The sequence below is a fragment of the Stegodyphus dumicola genome, chromosome 2 (assembly GCF_044657685.1).
Source record: "Stegodyphus dumicola isolate Sdum_Otavi_A_Nest chromosome 2, ASM4465768v1".
NCBI classification, from domain to species: Eukaryota; Metazoa; Arthropoda; class Arachnida; order Araneae; family Eresidae; genus Stegodyphus; species Stegodyphus dumicola.
The window spans coordinates 230,755,091-230,778,537 of NC_140769.1; the positions used below are offsets into that span (position 1 = coordinate 230,755,091).

At 33.7% G+C, this 23,447-nt stretch overlaps 1 protein-coding gene across 3 annotated transcripts in view; it reads right to left on the reverse strand.

The window, feature by feature from the left end:
* The window catches only part of LOC118180988 (ecdysone-induced protein 78C-like), a 279,666-nt gene that overhangs the window by 10,316 nt on the left and 245,903 nt on the right, over window positions 1-23,447 (reverse strand). For 2 of the 3 annotated variants that reach the window (XM_035350069.2, XM_035350067.2), the window contains exons 3-8: window positions 14,202-14,343; window positions 9,967-10,178; window positions 9,550-9,873; window positions 8,152-8,257; window positions 4,964-5,236; window positions 2,070-2,107 (exon numbers count right to left, since the gene is read on the reverse strand). In XM_035350069.2, the coding sequence (XP_035205960.1) occupies window positions 4,968-5,236; window positions 8,152-8,257; window positions 9,550-9,873; window positions 9,967-10,178; window positions 14,202-14,343 (1,053 nt within the window). In that variant the 3' untranslated portion in view covers window positions 2,070-2,107; window positions 4,964-4,967. The remainder of the gene's footprint in view (window positions 1-2,069; window positions 2,108-4,963; window positions 5,237-8,151; window positions 8,258-9,549; window positions 9,874-9,966; window positions 10,179-14,201; window positions 14,344-23,447) is intronic. The other variant, XM_035350068.2, reaches the window with a different exon arrangement.

Consider the following 23,447-nt stretch of genomic DNA (forward strand, 5'->3'; position numbering starts at 1 on the left):
TTTCTAAGGGAAACTGGCTCGTATACACGTTACACATGGAGAAAACCACGAAAACACCCATGCAGCCAGCCCGTTCGCGGGATTCGAACCTCGGACCGAACTACCAGTGTTCAGCGACTTTACCGCTCGGCCACTGGTGGGCGCGCGCGTAAGTGGAGGTACCCAGCTGTTGAAAAAAGGGGATTGATAATACTATTATCCTTGGCGAAATTTCACTGATGTTAATTTCTTGCACCAAATGCCGTGTAATGCATTTACAACTGCCGTGTAATATAAATGTGATCTGGCTTCTTTCATTCGTGGGCAGAATTACAGTTTTCTTGTTATCATTCAGTTCACCAGCTGCCGAGTGGTAAAATCGATCAATGCTGGTAGTCGGATGGGGATTAAAACCCCGGCGTACGGGCTGACAGCATGGGAATTTTCATGACTTTTCTTAGGTGCGACATGAACACGAGTTAGTTTCCTTTATAATGTTCACCACGAAGGCACTCCTCTTAGGCAATCAGCCTTTGAGTGCTTTTGTCATGATCTAAATAAATATATCCTAGTGTCATTCTTGCACTCTCTTGGCATCTTCTAGGAAGTTTCCTCATGCAATATTCAAAATGACTGCGGAATAAGTGCTCTCGACTGCTGCATAATTCCGTAGTTCAGAGGTAGCGGGTAGGTTCCGTTTTATTATTTGGCAAATGGCTGAGACCCATTAAAAATAGCAAATATGGAACAAAACTCCACCGAAGCAAATGCAAAAAGGTGAGCACATGGTTGAGAGAAAATGGTGAAGGTGGAAGGCATCTTTGCAACGGGAAGGCAGATATTTATTGGCGAGTTATCGACATACACCGTGTTCCCAGTTCTAGTTTCCAGTAGCAATTAATTTGGAAGTCCTTTTCTTTCTTAAGATTTAAAAAAAATATTTAGAAAAATTTCATATCTATTACACAGTAAGCATATATGCGTAAATTACATATGTACGTAGACCGGAATTTCAAAAACATTCCACAGTTTTCTCTCATTACTACACATTAATTGACTTGGCAAATGATAGCGAGAATTTATTACTTTTTAATGAAACAAGACATATCCAACAAGGTAAATCTGCGAAAAATTAAAAGATATGATTCAATTTATAACTTCTACAAAAAGGAAGAAGCGATTTCCTAAGATATTGAAACTATCAAACACTTCTACATGGAATTCCGAATTAGAGATGTAGTCTGAAATGCAATTATTAATGCAATTTTTTACATGTTTAACTATTTAAAAAGCCGGTACATACAGAATGTCTCTCGTAATTATATTTTAAAATTTTCATTTTTCGAAATGAGGAATCCATTAACCACTAAGCAAGTACAAAGGCAAACGCTGCGAGCAACTAGGGTAGTTTTTATATAGCTACCCTAGGTTAAATGATATTCAAATGTAATCACTAAATATCTTTATGCACTTTTTAAATAAAATTATTTTTATATTAATAATGTATATCTAAAACACGTGGCACTAGAAAAAAGTTCACCCCCTCTCTTTTTTTAATGCATTTGACAAGTTCATTAATAATCGATTTAATACTTAATGCACAATAACATATTTCGTTTTGGAAAACAATGCCTTTTTTACATGAAAACATTCTTTTTATTAACTATTTGGTAGGTAAAGAAACTGGTATCATTTCATGCACTTTTATTCAAAAATTTAGAAAGATTAAAAAAAAAATTCTACAAATTTCGATGAAATTTTTAATAACTCCTAAATATTTTACTCCTAAATAGGCATGAGATGATAACATTATTGCTTCAATTGAATATTTACATGAGAACACTTTTATTCGCCTTTTATAAAAAGCTGAAGAAACTTTGTCAATCATCTCCTAAACACAGACGTTTTAAAAACCCCATTTACGAGAAGACTGATTTTTTTTTTCTATTTATCACTTTATTATTCATTTATCCCCCTTTTTATGTGTGTCTTTCTAAAATATTATATAAATACACATTCAAGCATTAAAATCTAGCATCAATATTCTTTGTCCATAAACATATTTTCAATTTCGATTATTTTCCACTTACTATGTTATTGAAGACTATGTATTTGAAGTTCAGGATTCCTTTCAAAGAGAAAAAAAATACATGTTAGATTTTAAAATCTAACAAATCTAACAAATATCACAAACATGAATACAAACAAGGCAAACATATCACCAAAACTCGGCCAAAAAAAACTAAAGCAAAGTATAAAACAAATGTCAGTAAGAACTGCATATTTAAAAATTATTTAGACGGTAAGAAACTTCGCAGGGAGTTTGAGAATAATATTTTGATCATAAGTGAGCGGAAAAGTTCTGTAACAATATTAAATTATTTCGAGTTCTAAAAAATCTTTTTGCTATTTGCTTAAAATTTTTGCAAATTTATAAAGGTATTATGGCGAAAATATTAAGCAGTTTCTTTATAAGACGAAGTATTCGTCCGCGTACAAAACTGCGCATGTGTATAAACTGCGCACGTATAAAACTGCATGGTGCAGAACCCGTAAAAGCCGAAAGTTACGAATTTCCGCACACACAGTCTCCAAAGAAGATCTGCTTGCATCTCAAAGAGAATTTATTAACATTTCAAAGCGATGCAGGCCATCAGGGTAGGGAGCAATTTGGTTAAGCAGAGAAAGTTACCACATCCTTAAGCGGGAGTTCAATTAATTTCAAAGTATTTAAATTAAAATAGTCCTTCTTCGACCGCTACCGAAAGTTTCTGAGTTGCACATGTTCATCTCACTTATCTGCGTTTTGGCCTTGAAAGTTGCAGGGGTATCTTGAGTTTAAAATTTAATTTCAGTAATTTTGCGAATTTGGTGGTGTATATTTTAATTAATGGAATTAAGGTGTCAGCAATCAACCAATAACTAACGAAAAATCGAAGTATGATTAACCGGACCCTATTTAAAAAAAAAGTTAAGTTTGTTTACTTCAGTGCGGAACTGCAGCAATAAAGCATCAGCGTAAAACAAAATTGTCTACGGCGAAATATAAAAAGGAAAAGAAAAGTGGGCGGATAATATAAGTAATAGCAGATGATGGATTCTGCTTAGAAACAAAAAGTTTTAATCGACTTTTTGAAGCGAGATTGAACTCAGTGGCTGATGTTCTGTTGTCAGCATTGTTTATTAAAGCCATTTATAATTATATACTTTTTCATTTCTAAATGACGTTTAATTTTCCGTCATTTGCAGTTTAGTGTTTACAATGTTTTGAATCCTGATTCAATTTGCGCTACAAATGAACTTATCCTGCAGATTGAACTGCTTGAAAATACAGGTAAATTGCTAACAGTATTTTTCATTCCTCTTTGATATGTCTTTTTTTAACAGTTCCTTCAGATTTACCGTAGTTTTAAGTTAACCGTGGCCTGCATCTGGTATTACTCCGGTCAAGCGCGAGTTGGTTATAGCCACGAAATTGAAAGCGAATCAGAAAATTTAAGAAGGAACGACACCTGACAATTAGAAAGAAAAACTTTTAATTTTTCCCCTTCTAAGACAATTAATTCAACAATACATATTCTTAGTTACTGTTTAATGAAGAAAAATTCTGTGTCAAAACAGAAGTTATAATTGTAATATCATCATAACATTAAGCATACTTTTACACTAAAATAAAATGAAAAATATAAATAATTAAATAAAATAAAACTCAATCAAAGTATGCCTTTCAAAACAAAATTTTCCCTGGGAACATTAGCAAAGAAACGTAATTTAAAATATATATGGATGTTAAAGATCAATCTTTTGTTTTTTAGGCATCGATTGCAAAGAACGGTTCTGGAAAATGACTTCCCCACTATACCGGTTAATTCACTTAATTAATATTTCGTATTCATGGTAATTTTTTAACTGCGCTTTGCTGCAAAAGCATGTTCTCAAAGAAAATAGAAATTTAAAAGAACCTTGAATCGAATATAAATCACCAAAGCATACTTTGGAAGGCGAAGAACAATTACGGAGCTTTAACGCCAGTTGTGTTTAGGAGTAAATCTGAATAGCATTTATGATTATCTTTCATTTGTAAATCACTAAACGTTAGTCAAAAATAGACTCTGTCAGGTATTTTCTCAACAAATATAGTTACACAAATTTATTGCTACACAAAGTTATTTATTAAATATAGCTACACAAATTTAACTAAAAATTTTTCTTCTTTATTATTGCCCAAAGGATTTTTGTACGATTAATTTCCGTATAGGTCTCTCAAGAAGATCGTAATAAGGCAGACAGACTGGAGACACTCTGGGGTGTCAGTCGAAACTGGGTTACAATTTAATCATAGAAACTTTCATGCGCTTAGCCTAAAACTAAGTTATCCAAACATTTGCATGATTATTTCAAGGAATGAAACATTCTAAAAAAGGATGGTGCCTTTCGAAGTGAACACTGCATATCTGGTCCTATCACATAGGCTTGCACAGAAGTGATGCACCTCTATGCAAGACATCCGGTGTTAGCCAAGACCAAAATTTCCACAACAGTGTCACTGCATAAAGTGTCCATTTACGAATATCTCTTCCTCCCGCTCCCCAACTTGGAGATCGTAACTTTCGTAAAGAAATTAGCGTGTTTATCCCGGAGTACAGTTTCCCTTGCCTTATTCATCAAAGAAGCAAATTAAAAGCCTATTTACGTAGGGGCGGAAACATTTTTATGACGGCTGCTTTCCGCAATTTAAAAACTGATATCCACAAAAATATCGACACACCTATGTGAAGGCACTACTGTGAGTTCTACCTTATCGAACAGTGGCGTTACTGTATTAAGGTCCAAGTATTTTTAGGGGGGGGTACCGATATGAAGGCGTCTCTTTTCAAGCAAATATGGAGGTAGAGGGAATTATGATTAGTAATTTTCGTCTGAAAAATTAAAAAATAATAACCTCGTTCTTTCATTCACAAGCAACAAAGAAAGAAAGACTTACACTGTTATTGCTGGACATCTTCTTCGTACTTGGGGATGTCGAAGATCTCGGCAAACAGGGGTGGTAGCCTGAGACGAGTCCAATTGGCCCGGAACCATTCCAGGTGCTCGGCGTGCTTTGCACCCAAGGACCTCAACTCGGGGAGCTTCATCATGAGCATGGGGAAGGTGTTGAGCTCTCCCGGATGATTTTTCGACACCTGGATTTTCAAAGCCTCCATGATTTTCTCCTGGAGCTGGTCTATGGCTTTATGGTCATAGATGCCATGTCTCTCTAAATGGATTAAAAACTGAGCATGTAGATGTCTAACAATAACGACATTATTAACAAAAAATTTTTAACTCAATCCTTTTTGTATAATTTTTCTTCTTTCTTTTGATTCTACTTCTAAATTCGAACTTTCCGAAACATATAAATCCTTCAGTGTGTAATAAAAAGAACAGAACTTTGAAGAAATGTAATTCTGGAGCAAGTATAAATCGAATAAGCTACGGCCATCCGAGTTAGTTTCCTTTGCGACAATGATGGTATTCTTGCTGCCTTGAAGGAAGTCACTTTATTCAAAGCCTGCAATATGACCAAGTTAAATTTAAATTTCTACTGCTAGCAGAATTTAAGAGCTGGCGAAAGCCCTAGTTTGCTCTATTCCTTTCTGACTCGTGTCTTGGCATTTTTATTTCTTCAGTTAAACTGTACTCCAGTCTTTAACTGGCTCTGAAAATTGCAGCAGGTCTTGGTGTTATATGTTTTCTTAGTTTTTAATTCCACAGGCAGCAGAAATAAAAGAAACAGCTTGTATTTAATATTACTGTTTAGTTTTTAGTTACAGAAATTAATAATGTGGGTTAAATTATAATGAGACAAGTGAGGTACGTCATAACGAATATCATGTTTGCTATGCGTGATTTTTGTGAAAAGAAACCTAACATTTTCTGATGAAATTAACAGCGTATGAAACGTAATCAAATATTATTACTCTTCATAATAACATATACCAAAAACCATATAATAAATATTTTCTCAAATGTTTGGAGGAAAGTAGACGCACGAACTGGTACAATGGCACCAAATCAAATGGAACAACGCATGAACATTAAATTTTGTTTTAAACTCGGTAAAATTTTCGCAGAAAATTCTGCATTGATACAAGAAGTTTACCGCATTGTCTGTTGCATATACAATTTTTCAAGACATATAAACATTTCACAGACAGGATAAAAGACATGAATAATGATTTTAACGTAAAATGCGTGAAGACCGAGATTACGAAATGCCGGCAGATATGCAGATCAGTTATCAGAAATTTTCACTAGGATCTCACGCATAATTGTGCGCGCACCTTTACGAAGATTAGTTTTTAACATTTAAAAAAAATTCACAAAGTGCAGGGTTTTTTTAAATAGGTAAATTACTAATTTATTCCTTTAGCTACTAAAGAAATTCCTAGTTGCATAAGGATTGGATTCCTTTACGAGAGATGTACCTAAAGACTCGAAACGTTTTGAAACTTGATCTTCATAAAGGAGTTAACACCTCATATTATCTCCTCTAATGAAAATATGTGAGTTATGGATCAGTTGACCTGCCTAAGAAATGTATCTTCGGTAACCAGTAGACTTCCCTAACTACTATACCGCTGGGCGGCAGATCATGCTCTAATATTTGTTGAAGAAGCTGACACACCAAGGATTCAGTTCATGCACTTTTGATCAATAATATAATAAAACGAACATATCAAACACATTTGGGAGGAAGTGAATTTCACGTTCGGTGATAAATGTTATATTTTATGATTTATTTTAAAGGTTTGGTTTCTCTTTAGGTCGTATCTTATGATTATTGAGATCTGTACTCAAAAAGCCTCAACTTTGGACGAAGGAGACGAATACGGAAACCACATTACTCATGCCTCAATCGGCCGGGCATCTCAGCGGAAGACTAGAATTTGATAATATCCTATTCCTCTTTTGTCCTTAAGACGCTAAGAAGCCCACCTTCCCAGAATCATGTGAAGTAGTCAAGGTTTCAAGACAGAAATTTATAGAGTCCATTAAAGAGATTTACTTGGCAAAATCCCTCCTACCACCTAATACGGAGCTGAGGGAAGGGGTGCAACCACATAGTTATTTTAAGAACGTTGTATATTTCTCTATAAAAGCAAAAATAAAATACTGTTATATATTTTAAGAATTCAAATGGTTACGAATTGTGATAAAATCCTTTGTTTTTGTTTAATTTTACGTTATATTTTCTAACTCTTCTTAAATAAACGCTAGTTACACATAATTGGTACATATTTACAAGAAAAACGCAGTTTACACATGTTATCTTATGCGAGAAATTGTAGAAAATGATATCTGACATAAAACATTCAAATATTTTATATACACACAAATGTGTATAAACAATGTATATAAACATACGTATATAAAACATATACATAAACATAAACACACAATGTATATAAACATATACATTTTATTTAGCTATTTTTACCCCCCCCCCCGGTGCACGAATAATGACTTTGGCTATGCAAAGTTAACCTTCAAAACTGGAAAAAGATGCCAATGCACTTAGCATAAAATCTTTATACTCCCAATTAGCTGCTGCAATCTACTTACTTGCCACGTCATAAAATCGTTGATTCATCTTCCAAATTATAAAATACAGCAAAATGCGCTTTCATCGCAACAAATCATGTAATGGTTGATATTTTAAGCAAGAGAATTTCTTTGTTAACAGCAGACGTTGACCTAAGACTAACATGGAGTCGATTTCGTTTTGTCAGCTAATGACGTCATCTATTTTGCAGTGATTGGTTGGTTCGGTCGTTCTTGGTAAGAAACATACTTTGAAAACTGCGTTACGGACTAAAACCACCTCCAGTCACGGTTCAGTGTCGCGAAGTTGTGTACCATCAACACTGTGTACTGTCGAAAGAGTTGAGATTACTGTTAGGTACTGTTACTGTGGACCGCCGAAAGAGTTTAGATTTGCAAAGGATTTTCTGTTTGTTTTAATCTGTGTTGGGTGTGCTGCGTTAACCATGAGGCCGATTATTATCGGCCAGGAGGGATGCAGCACACTCGTATATTACATTACCATCAAAACTGAACTTATGTCCCTTGTGACACTTAAGTCACAAAGTAAATCACTACAAGAATGTAAATGCAAATTACAGTACTTACCTGAGGTGAGAAGTACAATAGCTGAGAAAAGCGCCACCTCCGTATCATTCAGCTCCATGCTATTGAGCGAGGTTACGAAGTTGAACAATGCCAGGACGAACTCATACTGAAAAAGAAAAGAATGTCATGTTAGCGTAAAAAAAGATATCTAATCCACGCTTGTTTTAGTGTAATGAAGCAATAATTTAACCTAAAAAGAACAAATGAAAATGATATCATTCGTTTAAATGAACTGAAATGAACAAATTAATATTTCAGAACTGTTAATATCAAAAGAATTTGTGAATATATGTTCAATATTTCAACAACATCCATACAAAAGCTGAATTAAAATGTAAAGACCTGGCCCCTAAACTATGTTTAAAACCAATTTCAATGAATCTTCGGAGATTTTTCAACGAATATGGAATTTTTTCCTTTTATTTTCTTAATTTATAGTAAAATGGTTACACTATTTTTTTTTTCTTAAAATAGTTTTTACGCGAATTTCAATTAGAATTTTCGCAAAACTAGATATCGAGAAATCCTATTCCAGTATCCAAATTAGAAAATTTAACTTAGAATGTCTGAATTTTGTTGAATTTCTGGAACACGAGGGGGAAAAAGTATCTTTCTGAAATTACATAAAATGGCTGTCCATTGCCGATAAACAATTTCGATAACGAATAATTCTTCTTTAAAAACGTAGAAAATAGGTTTATGCATAACTTGTTGAATGCATACTTGTTGAAGAATCTGACACGTAAATAAATTACATAAAAATGCTGTTCAGTTAAACGATAATCTTAGTTTAAAACAACGCTATCGAACTCACTTCCAGAATTTGATTCCTTTATAAATTTCTCTTTCAATTAAAAAATGGCACATCACAATTTTATTTAGTCACATACTAGTTATTTGAGTTAATGATTCGTTTCTGGTAGAAAAGCCTGCTAGAAATAATGCAAATGTTAATGTTAATCCGATTGTGCGAGGTTTCGAGAAATTGTTAGTATAAACTCCCTTTTCAACTTCAGAGTTTATTATGAAAAGAAAATAGTTCGAAGAGTGAGTTTAAATGGGTGAAATGAAAAGAAAATTGTATGCTCATTTGGACCTCAAAGTTTCCTGCATTTCCTTACAATCCTGTTTTTCCCAGATAACAGTAAGGACCCCAGAAAGAATTATTCTGAGACTATGATCTCTGATTGTCTTAATCGGACATTCATACTGTGCATTAAAGATATCAAGGACTGACCATTAATACACTGAAAATATTAAAAAAAAAGGATACTAAGACATTTGTTATATGATCATTGATTCAACTAACAAATACCGATAATCACTTGCTAGCAATATAGATAATATACATTTAGAACAGTATTCATAATCGCCAAGAACGCAAAGACGGATACTTACATCAAACATGAGTTCTACTTGCTGGCGCGTGATATAGCTGCCGTCGCAAAAAGTAATAGTACTGTCGGAAGGGCTGGTGAGTCGGGACGCATGTACAACCCAGATCTCAAAGAATCCCTTCTTGATAAGCAGCAGCTGGTCGTCCTGCGTCAAATCGAAGAAACCCGGAATTTTCTTGGCAAACTCTACTATCCTTTGGATAGAAGGTGTGAGGAAGGCAGCAAAATGCTGCCACATCACGATCTTCTGTTGCTCCAAGCTGTCAGGGGCGACCTGGGTGTTACCCTTTTCTGATACGTTGCTCGTTTGGAATTCGTTGCGGCCCTAAAACATTAATAAAATCCACAAATTAAACAATAAATACTTAATGGTGTTTTCAATGTGTTGTTGTTGTGTAAAGTTATAAATGGAACTTACTAATATCGCGGGTTTTCTGACAAGTCCTCTCGTCCTCAATTCGGTGTAGGCACAGTTGGAATGGTGAGCCTGGGCGATGGTTAGGGTCATATCGTACATGGCCAATTCTTTATTCTCGATATCTCTAATGGATTGGTCAGCCTCGGACTGGGTTACACGATTCTCCTCCATCCGTTCACGGGATCTCTTCGGCACTCGACCGTACCGCACAGCTGAAGAAACACAAAAGTATAATTCAAACGTAAGTCATCCACAATACATCATGAACAGAACTTTTATGATGAGTAAATCATCTGTAGCTGCGGTACTTTTAAACTTCGAAGACCTCTTTAATACAATTTGCCGAACGCCTAATCATTGACTTGCATGACATTTTAGAAATATTTTTCCTTCTGAAACTGAAAAAATAAATCAAATATTTGCTATATTCGCTTCAATAATAAGAGGTGGATATCTGGCTGCTAACACGCGGACTCCCATGAGTCAATGAACTACAGTTTAAAAAATGTTGATTTATAGAAGTATGATGATTTTATTTATTTTAAAAGCAAATTATGGCAATTCTTTTATTTATTGTTTCTAGCCAATATAACTATTTTGGCAAGCATATCCTATAGACGACCATGTCTGAAAGTGATATTTCTGAAATTATAAATAAAATACGGGTACTGAATATCAATTTCATCGAAGACCCAAATAATTTGAAAGCGTGGTCGTCTTAGAGAAGCTATTCCTGATCAAAACTTTTTAAAGTAAACACATATTTACTTTCAAAACGAATACACGTTTTAAAGCAGAAAACTAACGATTTATTGAGAACCATTGTTAAAATAGATATGAGACACGTATTATTTGAAACGAAAATTTTTTAGCCTCGACGTTTGATAAAGATGATAATACTGGACGCCAGAAGTTGGAGGTTTTTTTTTTCAACGTAATAATTTTTTTTTTCAACGTAATAATAATCAGTCGCGGATTTTAAAAGATAATTCTTGTTGAGGTGCAATTCGTATATAATAAAGCACTCCAAGTGCTGAGATGGGTGTAATCTATTGTTCAATAACGACAAGCATGGAATTTACATATTTACAGCAATATAATATACCATAGAAGAGGCAGACTTCATGTTTGGGAAGTGAAGGCAAGCACTGGAAAATTAAGACATGGTGCTGATTTCATATGATGTAGTAACTATTTCATTACCAATCAGAGAGCATTAAATCCAAAGGTGATGATTCCGCTTCGTTATTAATACACAAATTTATTTACATATAATACAATGGTTACAAGGATTATTATTAGGCACACGCCTTCATTATTATTAGGATTAACACCTTCGATCTTCCATGAAACTAAAGTTCAGTTATAGAATAACAACAAAGTCAAGGCGCCGAAGCGCCACCTAAAGCGTGAGCTATCAATTTATAACAGATGGTGAAGTTACTTTTTGTTCTCAACTTTGTTTCTTACCGATATCATGTAAGTATGGGCCTTGCCTGTGGGCACTTAGGTTGAATATATAACTATGAAGCGTGCCAGTGGGGAACGATGATGGCCTGAGTGCACTGCTGATTTTCTCGTTTCGTGTCTTGCCGTAAACATGTAACTGCGGTTCCCGTTCTTTCGGGTACAAAAGCGACCCAAGTGAGTGTTGATCTCACTGCCAAGTTCCTAGCCGTGATTGAAAGAGCTACACCCATACTTCCCTTCAGCCAGTCGGCAAGTGCATTGTAAGCATTAACACAGTGCTTTTTCTTAGAATTTCTTTTATCATATATATCAACTTGAAGATCAAAATAGTTAACGTTGCAAATTGGAGTTCATAAGTTGATGTAAAAACCCTGATCAGTCTTCCAGTAGAAGGTAAGCTCAATTTTATTCCTCTCTCATTACAACATTTAAAACATGAATGATAAGCAAGTCAAAGCTCCTTGCTTGATGAAGACTAAAAATTTCAGACTTGAAGGTCTGAAGACTGCTTAAATACATATGGTAACATTTATAACGAGAGCGACTCGCCATATTTCTTTAGGGAAGGTATTATAAAATAATGTAAAAATTAGTTACTTTTAACACTCCGCAAAATTGCCTCTTGTCACAAAAGTCAAGCAACAACATGACCATCTGCGTTATTCTTCTTATCATAACATTTAAAATAATGGTTATGTTTAAAATATGGCAGAAGTTTCGAAATCCCTCTGTGTTTGCTCTCAAACTGATATATTATTTAGAATGATTGGACTAAATAATGTTTTGCTTATGCTTTTATGTGCTTTTATAATAGCCGAAAATTCTCAAAAAATTCTGCATACATGACATATTGTGAGAATATTTACTCTAAATTCTATTTATCATTTCAGTATACATCAATTCTTAGATTTGTTATAGTTACAATGCCCATAGCTTGAAAAGATTTTTGAAGTATTCCAATCACAAGATTTATTTATTCGGTCTAATATAATACTTAGTACATGACATTTCCATCAACTTGAAGATATTAAGCTCAAAGTTAAACATTAAATAATGAAGAATTAGTTCGAAAAATTAAAACTCATTAAGCATTTTAATGGCACACCGGAAATGTTACATTAAAAAAATTCAGTGTACGATTGATACCATTGTTTTGCCAACTATGCAGGATAACGACTATGAGCTACCAACAGACAGCGTTAGAGCTCTTGTGGCACGCACAGAAATATAGTAATCAGTTTCAGAAGACACTTATTGCAATAGTATTCTAAGAAGGACCACTGTAGAACAATAAGGTTTTTGTTAAGCGAAAATGCGAAACCTATTTCGATTCGTCGTTGGATGAGAATTCAGTATGCTAATGTGTATTTAAGTCGCACATAAGTGTACGAATGGACTGAGAACACGAAGAACAGCGTCAAAAGTGTGGAAGATGTTTCTTGCCTAGGTATAACAATTGCAGAAAACAACATTACAGCCATGAAAAATGTAACTAGGGAAAACTTGTATATTACAATAAAAATGTAGAATTACTATTGGGCATTAATGTTCGATCAGTCCATCACATCTTTCACGATGAGATGAAGTTCCGACCAAATCTGAAATGAAAGATGTATTGATACTTGTTAAAGGTTCTTTGAATGTTCTGTACTGGTATGAGGCTGATGATTAAACATTTCTGCAACGTATCAGTATTGAAAATTAGATCTCTGGGTACACTTTTGAGTGGGACTGAGCTGCGGAACGGTGATAAAGTTTGGTCGGTGGCGCAAAAGTGGTAGCATAACTGTAAAAAGGACTTTTTCCCTCTCGATATCTACGACCTTGTCGGCTTAAATGCATTGAATTAGACGGCGATTACATCGCAAGATCGTAAATCCGTAAGGATTGTACGTACAATGTTCTTTTGCACTCACAGTCCTTGCGGGATCCTTGGTTCTGCACTATTAAATCATTACCAGCAGGTACAATAAGATGAGAAATCTACAAGCAATATGAAAAACAGCCACGAAAAGTAATTACAATACAGAGATGGATCAACTTATACATCGACATCCCAGATCTCAGAGTCTATGCCACAGAACTTTAACACAGAATTGCCACAGAGTCTTTAACACAGAATCTCCCCTATTAGGTCTTTAACAAAAGGTCAAACTAAGAAGAAATTCAACAAGCAATGACGGAACATGCCACGAAGAGTAACTATAACAAAAGAGATATAGATAGTAAATCACAATATCTTGATATTTCTGATCCTGGGTGAAATCCAAGATCATCCAGGGATTGTATATCTCACGATTGTCCACGGGTATGAATCTAAGAATCCATAACACCATGATCCTCGGATCTCCACCATTAGACCCTTAATAACTGTTAATATTAAACATAAAATCCTACAGGCTATGATACAAACAGAGAAAATTACAGCAAAGTACAACTTATAGTCCCTGGACATCCCTGATTCTGGCAGCTGAAATTTACATCACGGGGTCCTTAATAGGGTAAAATTAAACATAAACACTAAATCTGTAAACAAAATAAGCCATGAATAGTGACTATAATACGAAGAGAAAGTTAATCATGTCTCTGAACATCTCTAGTTTTGTATGATGGAATGCAGAATCATATGTGGACCCTGGATCCCATGATTCAGTGATCTCCACTATTAAGTTCATAAAAGATAAAATTCCGCAGAAAAGCTACAAGATATTTTATACAAAAACTACACAAACTAAATCAGAGATACAGGCAAGAAAACAACTCACAGTCCCTAGACATCCCGACGTCGAGGCATTTCTTGAATCTGCAGAACTGACATCGGTTCCTGTTAAGCCTGATAACCAAGCATTTTTCGTCCCGCAGACAACGGTACTCAATTTTTTTCTGGATGCTCCTCCTGAAGAAACCCTGTGAAAGACAAAAAATTTTAATCACAAAGCTGAATAACAAAAGAGATCATTCACATCAATAAAACAATATCGCAAAAATCTTACAGAAATAATCCATCCTGCTTTACCTTAATTCTGGATGATGGAATCTAGGAACTTCCTCATCAATAAAGTGATCTCTGTAAAATTCTAAGATACTTTACATACCTTAGAATTTTAGAGAGATACAGTTGATGAAATTCCTGTTCATATTGCTATTGGAAAACAGAATCTAGAGTCTGTAGGATCCTGTAATTCAGAGTTTTTAAATTTTTACAAAATATCATCGCTCTTAAAAATATGATTTTGATCCTCCTTGAATTTTCAGTGCCAGTGAAATTTTGCGGCAATCAGTATCACCAAACTTATACATTTTAAGGTATTTTCTCCCACCTTCCAGCATGATTTCGTGATGTAATGGTAGCACACTCGGAACGAATTCGAGACGTCTCACAGGTACAGGCAAGTCTAGATACATAAAGTCTCGGAGAGGGCACTGCAAATTTTTCACATCTCCTACTTCAAAATAAACCTAATGATTCTACAAATGGCACTCGAACTAAAAGGTGGTGGACTAGGAACCTTCAACACCAGGAATTGCGACTGAGTCCCCTAATGACCAGCCGTCCTTTAAAAGGGGGATTAGACAAGGTATTTTCTCCCTCCTTCCAGGCCTTCCTGGTGTAACGGTAGCACACTTCGTGGTGTAACGGTAGCGTTTGGGTTCGATCGAGAGAAGGACAACATGGTTTTCCATGCGGTACGTGTTACCAGAGTGTCCGGGAACTTTCCCCAGAGCGATTGAGTCACGCGGACTGGTTCGTAGCTCCTAAAGCAAGCCTAAGATTTGAAAGGTCGAGCTGCCTCGATTGCCAATTTCCTTTTCCTTATGGATAAACATTCTAAGCAATCAAAATTCTTGCTGTTCATTCCGGATCCATTGGCGTAGCGACCACAACTGGCGCCCGAGGCAAGATACCTTTTTGGCGCCCCCCCAAAAAAAACACGGTAATATAATGTGTAGAATATATTCGTAATAATAAAATAATACAAATAATAATAAAATGCTGAATTTGTCATGAAATACTCTAAAATATATTCAGAATAGTCACTACCTAACTGCACTAGCATTGGATTCGGAAAACTAGCATTGGATTCTGAGTCGGCAGAAAAATCACACATACGATGATCTAGAATTAGTTAAAAATGTATTATTTATTTTACATATTTATATAATTGTTTTTAAAAAAAGTACAATTTTTAAACAATAAAAAGTTTAATATATATTATAGATAAAATATTGTATGATCTTAAATCCATTTAGTGTAGATATATTTATTAATAATAATTTAATATTATAATACATTAATATAATTAATTACTATGTATACATTTTTCTTGTCTTGGATGAAACAAATTTATGAATTACTTTATCAAAGTCTATCATTTCAAATTTTTCTCTTTCCACATTTAAAAATGCTAGATGACTTAGGGGATCTTGTCCCATCGTTGATTGTAAATATGTCCAAATTTATTTTAATTTGCTGAACGAACGTTTACAGCTAGCATTTGATAATGAAACAGTAAGGAGTGGTTGAAGTGCTACTCTTAGGCTTGGAAAAACATTTTCTCCATAGATCCGTAATGGAGTTTTAGGTTCAGTTTCTTTCTACTGCGGAGTAACATTTTGCAGTCACATTCACTGTTCAAAACAATTAGGGAATATTGTGAGTTCGGTATGAAATAACCATATAATCGACAACCTTTTTAACAAAAGGAAATGGAAAAGATTATAAAGGAAAATTATAGCGTTTACAAGTTGGGAATATGCAAATTTAGTCTGTGACATCGAAAACTATGCGTTTTAGATAAGGAGCGACCTGCAGCATTCCTTTTGTAGTAGAAGATTAAAAACAATTGACACGCTTTGAATGCTTTAAAGCGGTGAATATACGATGTCTCAGCCTAATGACTTAATTGAATCGGTAGCCAGGAAGGCCATCAGGCGTTTACAGGAGAGTCAAACGCAATCCATTGTAGCGAAAGCGTTACGAGTTTCTCAAAATGCCATTTCCAGACTATGGAATCGGTTTTTGGAAACTGGATATGTTCGAAAAATTCGGGACAAGGTCATGTTATCGTTTTAAAATATAAAAGCGGGATCTATACTTGCATTTTGTTTTAAAAAAATAAAAATATATTCCTATTTTAGAGAAATGAAGTGGTCAGAAAGAACGTTTTGTATGCGGAGCTATTTAGTTGATGTACTGCAAACATTTTATTACATATTTTATCAGACAAATCAAGAAAATGAGTAATTAATTATATTATAATAATTATTAATTTCAAATATATTTTCCAGAAATCGATCAAAATAAATATGAAATTTTCCGGAAAATCTTGTTTGGAGACCATTTGGCGCCCCACTGCGAGAGGCGCCCGGGGCATCATACACCCCCTTGCCCCCCGCTCGCTACGCCACTGTCCGGATCAACACTTACGAAACGGAATATTATTAAATTTACGTTTCGGTGTTTCTACATCATTATTTCTAAATTAGTTTTCATTATATACTATATTTTGTTTAATAAGAAGACGGTCTTTTTCGCTATTAAGCAATATTCAGGTGTAAATAAGAGATCTGAGAAGTAGTAAAAAATTTATCATACTTAAGTGTGCAAACGGTGCTGTGTGCACTTCTACGAATTAAAGCAGAATTTTTGTAACCAACGTACGTTGCATATGGCTAAGAAAGCATTTCATTAGTTCTACTAAATAGTAGAAATATCGTTGCGTAGTAGCTGCAATGAATACAGCAAATATTTTATTTTTTAACAATGAAAACATTTCTAAGAATTGTAATTATTTTTAAATGTCTCTTTATTTTACAGATAATTGTCAGTAAATAATTAATCCAATTTCAACAAATAAATAATTAATATCTTTTTGTAATACGGAATGCGCTGTTTGTTGTAATCTCAACGACGAAGAATATCTTACGTAATGTGATTTGGAAACAGAAATAGTGAATGAAATATAAGGTGGGCTAGAATGGCACAAAGAAACAATGCATGATATATCATAATTATGTAAGCCAGTGCTTCATAAATACAGAGAATCACAGATATAATAAAAAAGCGTAAGTAAAATTTATATTGAAGAAAGTGAAAGTATTCAAGAGAATTCAATTCAAATCCTTTAGTTTCCTTTATTGCCCACTAGATGGTGCCACTAAACTAAATTCCTCAGTTGAAGATAATATATCAGATACATTAATGAAGAAGAGTTTGAAATAAAATATAATTAATTAGAGATAACTAGGTCCTTATAGTACTATTTTTAAAAAATAAGATGAGACTACCTAGCGTTTCTCTCAAATTACGCTCTACTTTTAATTCAATTCTTTATTCAATGTAGTTCTTTACAGTAATGGCCAATAGATGTCGCCACAAATAAGAATATAATTTTAATTTATTGCATTATTTAAATGAATAAACATATATTACTTATAGAATTACAAGAAAAATATTTTCTTGAGTACTTAATTGTTTACTGGCTCTATTTTATAATAAATGAAAATAACTAAATAATAAACAAAAGAAATAGTAGAAAAACATAAGAAAACTAACAATTGCAAAATTTAAAATAAAATATAGTTAAAAGTTTTTAAAAAATTATTTTGCTATTTCTACCCCCTTTCTTTCGACCAAAGTATCACAAAATAAAATTTATTAACTCATTACCTTTTTAGCATTTGATAAATACTCAAAATAATAATTGTTTTAACTATGAACAGGTTTTTATTCCAAACGAATGAATTTTATGTTAATATTATGTGATTTTAACGTGTAAAAATTCAAATAATGTACTACATTAACGACCTTTTTTCTAATATTAAATTGCAAAGATTTCATTCAATACAAGTCTTATTTCGAGAGATTCCACAGCAGAAAAGAAACACCTGCTCGTTACATCAAAAAGAATTTATGAAACTCAGAAAGGAATTTCTTTGTAATGAATGAAAATTACGTTGGGCGCTTTTCAAAAAGTTTTAACCGCACAATTTTTATCATAATAAACAAGTGAATTTTGGCTATGACGTTTATAGTAATTTCATGCACATGATGGAGGATGATCCTTTCGTATAAAATATATAACTAGCAGTTTTCCCTACTCTGCAGATTAGTTTCTTGAAATCGAACGGTTAGCTTGTTATTAGAGTTAGTTATTATTAATTTTAATGCAATCAAATCTCCTTATGCTGAGCTTGCATGGTTCTAGAGATTTTGTTCTACTAACAGGTCGATTTAAAGAAGATGATTATCAGTTATCTTCAGCACTGCTATTAACTTCTCGAAGAGGTTATGATGTGAATTTGATGCCCTTGCAAAACAGAAATTGTTGTCACTTGACTTGCAGGAAATAAGAGGTACAAGCCTTAAATGAAAGCCTATCAACGGGGGGGGGGGGAATTGTGTGTATGTGTGTGTATCGAGAATACGGCAAAGCACACTAGGGCTATCTGCCTAAGGGGGGGATGCCTTTCGTGGAGGACTTTCTAAGGGAAACTGGCTCGTATACACGTTACACATGGGGAAAACCACGAAAATGCCCATGCAGCCAGCCCGTTCGCGGGATTCGAACCTCGGACCGAGCTACCAGCAACGGGGGGGAGGATGAACACGACAAATACGTTCTGAATAATAAAGCGCTTCTTCAATATATAAGTTCAAAATACTCCACATGGCATTATATAGCATATAATCATATATACACAAGTTTATTTTGCATGCCATTGCTCTTTTCAATATGCGATTTTAATATGTTTTGCATCTTGCATTTCTAGAGCTAAATCCTCTGGCTGATCATCCCGCAATTTCCACGGGCAACTCAAATGTAGAAAAATTTGCTCATCCCGCGATTTCCGCGGGCATATGTTTTTCTTCCTTTATTGAGGAGCGCATCCCGTTTTTCCCCCGTTTAACCATTGAAATAAATTATATACAGTATTAGGTGTTTAGTTTACGTTTTGGCTAATAGGTATCGTTAGTAGTCCACTAAATTGCGGCATTTGAAGGCACGTGGTATTAGCGCTCGAACTTCACTTTTTGCCGCTTTTTTCTTACAGAAATGGCTGCTAGAAAACGTTCAGCGATTATCTTTATTATTTAATTAAATTACTGAATTATTGATTAGATTAATAATTACATTGATTATTAATTAGATTTTTTTAATCTGGTGCAAAGATTGTGAAGTTTGAACTCTATCATACTAAACTGCACTTTTAAGGTATTTTTCCCTTAGCACTTTATATTTTCTTAAATTTTACTTTTTTATATTATGCAATAAATAGAAATTAACTGTAATTCGACTGAAATTTATTTTTTATTTATTTATTTTTTTTGGGGGGGGGATAACGTCTGAAATTGGTTTTTCTGGCAACTTAGTTTCTCATGATAAAAATCTATATAAAAAATATTTTCAAGAAAAAGTGAATTTTTCAGTTCTCCTATATATATAGATTAAAAAAAAATAAAAAAATAAATAAAAATTTAAAAAAAAACGCAATTTTGGAAGCGATTTTGGTCCCCAAATTGAGCAGACAGAGGGTTAATTCTTAAATTAATGCGAACCCCATCCTATCAACTCGTGGTGACTCTTTCTCTAAGAAGGCCAACCCCAGAAAGAGATCAATACTTTTGAAAACTTAAATAAACATCGAAATTGAACATCACTCTCTGTTACATTACAGTTATCCCAGAAGATGCAAATCGTCTGGAGCTATAGTTGGTCGTCTTAGGATGGTTCACTGTACTCAGCTTAAAACTGTCTTAAGTATCTAACTAGAATATGAATACGAACCTCAGACTGCACTTTTTTTAGTACTAATATTGGTGGTACTAGCAGTCTTTTTTCAAATACATCAAACTCATTAATTTAGTTTTTAAACAAAATAAATTATCTAGGGCAAGTTCCTACCTAAGACTACCCTCTCTGAAAGGGACCAGTATTTCTGAGAGCTTACATGAACCTCAGTATTGAATATCACCTAAGACAACCATATCCACAAGAACCATCTGGACCACAAGGACCAAAACATCCGGAATTTGGATACTATTTGGCTAGCCATCTTTGAGAGAATTTACTGTATTTGAATTCAAATAAGGTAGGCTGTCAAATTGCGACACTTTTGATTAAGAAACAACTTATAGTGAACTTATAAAGAACTGATATTCCTGTGTTGCTAAATTATATTTAATAGTGTAGTCGCTATTATTGCGCAAATGATAAATTACAGTGAATCTTCTCTAAGGCTTCTCCCACTTCCAGATGATTTTAAACTGTGGAGGGGAAACTGATGAAAACTCATTAGGGTTCAATCTAAAAGATCATTACGTGAATCGTCGACTGGAAACAACGTCTGTTAATGTAGCTTAGATTTTACCATCACTGGAAACAATAACACTTCTAGCTGTTACAAATTCATTTACATGAAACGAGACTTTTGTAATTTATAAGAATTTCTATGTATTTTTTCATTTATACTTATATTAAATATACACGTACTGAATTTAAAATATTTGTATCCATGATATTAAGAATATATGTAATGGTTCAGAATGAATATCAAGCCAACAAAAGGTGCGAAAGGAGGTTATCGATTTCATCGTAATTTCGAGCTTTTTTTTAAATCGTCGAATTCAGTTGATCTAATTATCACAAAGAAAGCAAACTTGCCAGTATAGAAATGTATACAGAAACAGAACATCGTCGAGAACTTTCTATTTAGATTAGTTGTGAAGTGAGACATAGGTGCCATTTGATTTCAAATCTCAATTGTTCATTCGAATTCAAAGAAATATATGGTATTAAACCATGAAATCTGAAACATTCTCAATTCAAGAGATTTCTACAGCAAAGCTGCTCATATTTATATTTATTCAACGCCATCGAATCGATAAAAATTCTCTTTTTAGAATTCATAAAAATCCCTTCCTGGCCTTGCGCCAGAAAAAGAAGTAAACTGGAAGCAATAAAACTTCTTCTCCGTTCTTTTGTGCACAAGAATTTCAAAAAAATATTCGCGCCTGAGATGATCTCTTCCCTTTGCTCCATCTCCCCGCTTCTACTACCGTCTGCCGCAGAACGAAAGGGCTGTTTGTGGATCTTTTCCTATTTTTTTAAATTCCGTTGAGGTGGGAGATGGAAAATATGGGAAGAAGCATTCCGCCCCGTTTGAAAGAGAATGTAGAACTAAATAACTTAAGAAGAAAAATGTTCTCCTTTCGAAATATGCTATTGTGGAACTTTCGACTTCCATTTAATGTTCTTAAAATGAAGTTCGTTGTGACATAAGGGGAGATTATATGAGAGTTCGATGTTTTTGAGAATTAAAAATGACAGTGCTTAATAAATTCAATATTTATTTTTACAGATTTATTTATTTATATAAATAAGATTTTAAAGAATTGGAAGACAAAAATTAAAAAGAAAATTTAGGGGGAGAGACGATTCCCCCCCCCCGATCCAAAATTATGTAAAAGTCTTTATAAGTGTTTTATTCTACCAATATTATTTTGTTCAACAGATAGCATTATAGCCATCTTTTCATTTTTTCATTATTCAATTATTTTTATTTCACTTATTTACGCGAAATGCGAGGTAATGTTATATATTGATAATATAATTTAATATAGAATTTATGGTTTAATATAAGAATTCTTTTATTAATCAAATGTCTATCTGAAATTTAATTTCACCTAATTTTAAAATTCTTTTCGAATTAGATTGTGGATAATAAAAATAATTAAGTCGAATTAAATTCATGCGGAAATTTATATAAGATTTATTTAATTTATCACGAAATCATAATTTGGAAGTAAACATCGAATATAAGAGCTAGACATCTCGACCTGTTGATACGTAAACATATTCTTCAACAATGTACAAAAAAGTAAAACAGAAGCACGGACGTATTCTTTAAATATTTCAAAAACAAAGCATTACAACACATATTTCTACAAAGAATTTTGACCTGAACGCACACAAATCATACAATCGATTAAATTAAAAGTTTTACAGAATAGACCTTTGTGCTTGAAAATTGACTGAAACTCAGTCATGTGAGGTCTAAAAGCGAAAGAGAAATAACGCGATGCGATTATCGTCTGCAAAGATGTTCCTAATTGAAAACTTTCTGTTGGCAATACAATGGAAGAAGAGTAGAATTAATTATGATTGCGTAAATGTCCGACATGCGTTTTTAGAAAATCGGTTTCCAGGTCGACCATTGCTTCATTTTACATAATACTGGCTTTTGTTGAGAACTGTTTGAATAATACAGTCATTCCCCCTCTTTTTTCGCTCCATTCAAGTTTCTACATGTCACCAAAATTTCAAAATTCGCACGCTAAGCTTAGAATAAGTAACAGAACTTTTCATTTTATTCTCCTTCGTAATCTTCTTTTTTGCTTTTTCCCAAATGGCACCACACACATTTTCCGATTGGAAATACGCGTATAGCATTCGAAGTTTACTATTTTAATGCTGTTCTGAAGCAGAATTTGGAACATGTACGTGATTATTTTTTTAAGAAACATTTATTAGCAATGCGCTAATGATAAAAGAAGAAGGCAGTAAAAAAATAATACATTTTAATTAATATAATTAAAAATTTTAATTTAGAATTCAAAAACACAGCAATTTCCATTTTAGACAATTTTTGCGCAAGTAAAGTAAATAAAATAAAATGATTAAGGAACTATCATTGATTAGCTACAGAAGACTTGTGAGTTTTTAACATAAGATTTTTAACGTGAATTTAAAGTTTTTCTTAATTTGACTGAATTGCGTTTAATCATAGTGACAAGGAATGTTTTAAACGTATTTTTAATATAACGTCTTTTCAAATTTTTACAATGATACATAACGCTACCACGTCGGTTATCATCTATGTGACAACTGTTGCCATAGCCTGAGATACAAAAGTTTTAACTTATCTTTCAAGTTAGCCTGGCAAGTAGCGAGTTTTCTTTCTATGCGGGGGGGGGGGAAGGATAGGATTTTAATTAATCTCCCAAATTA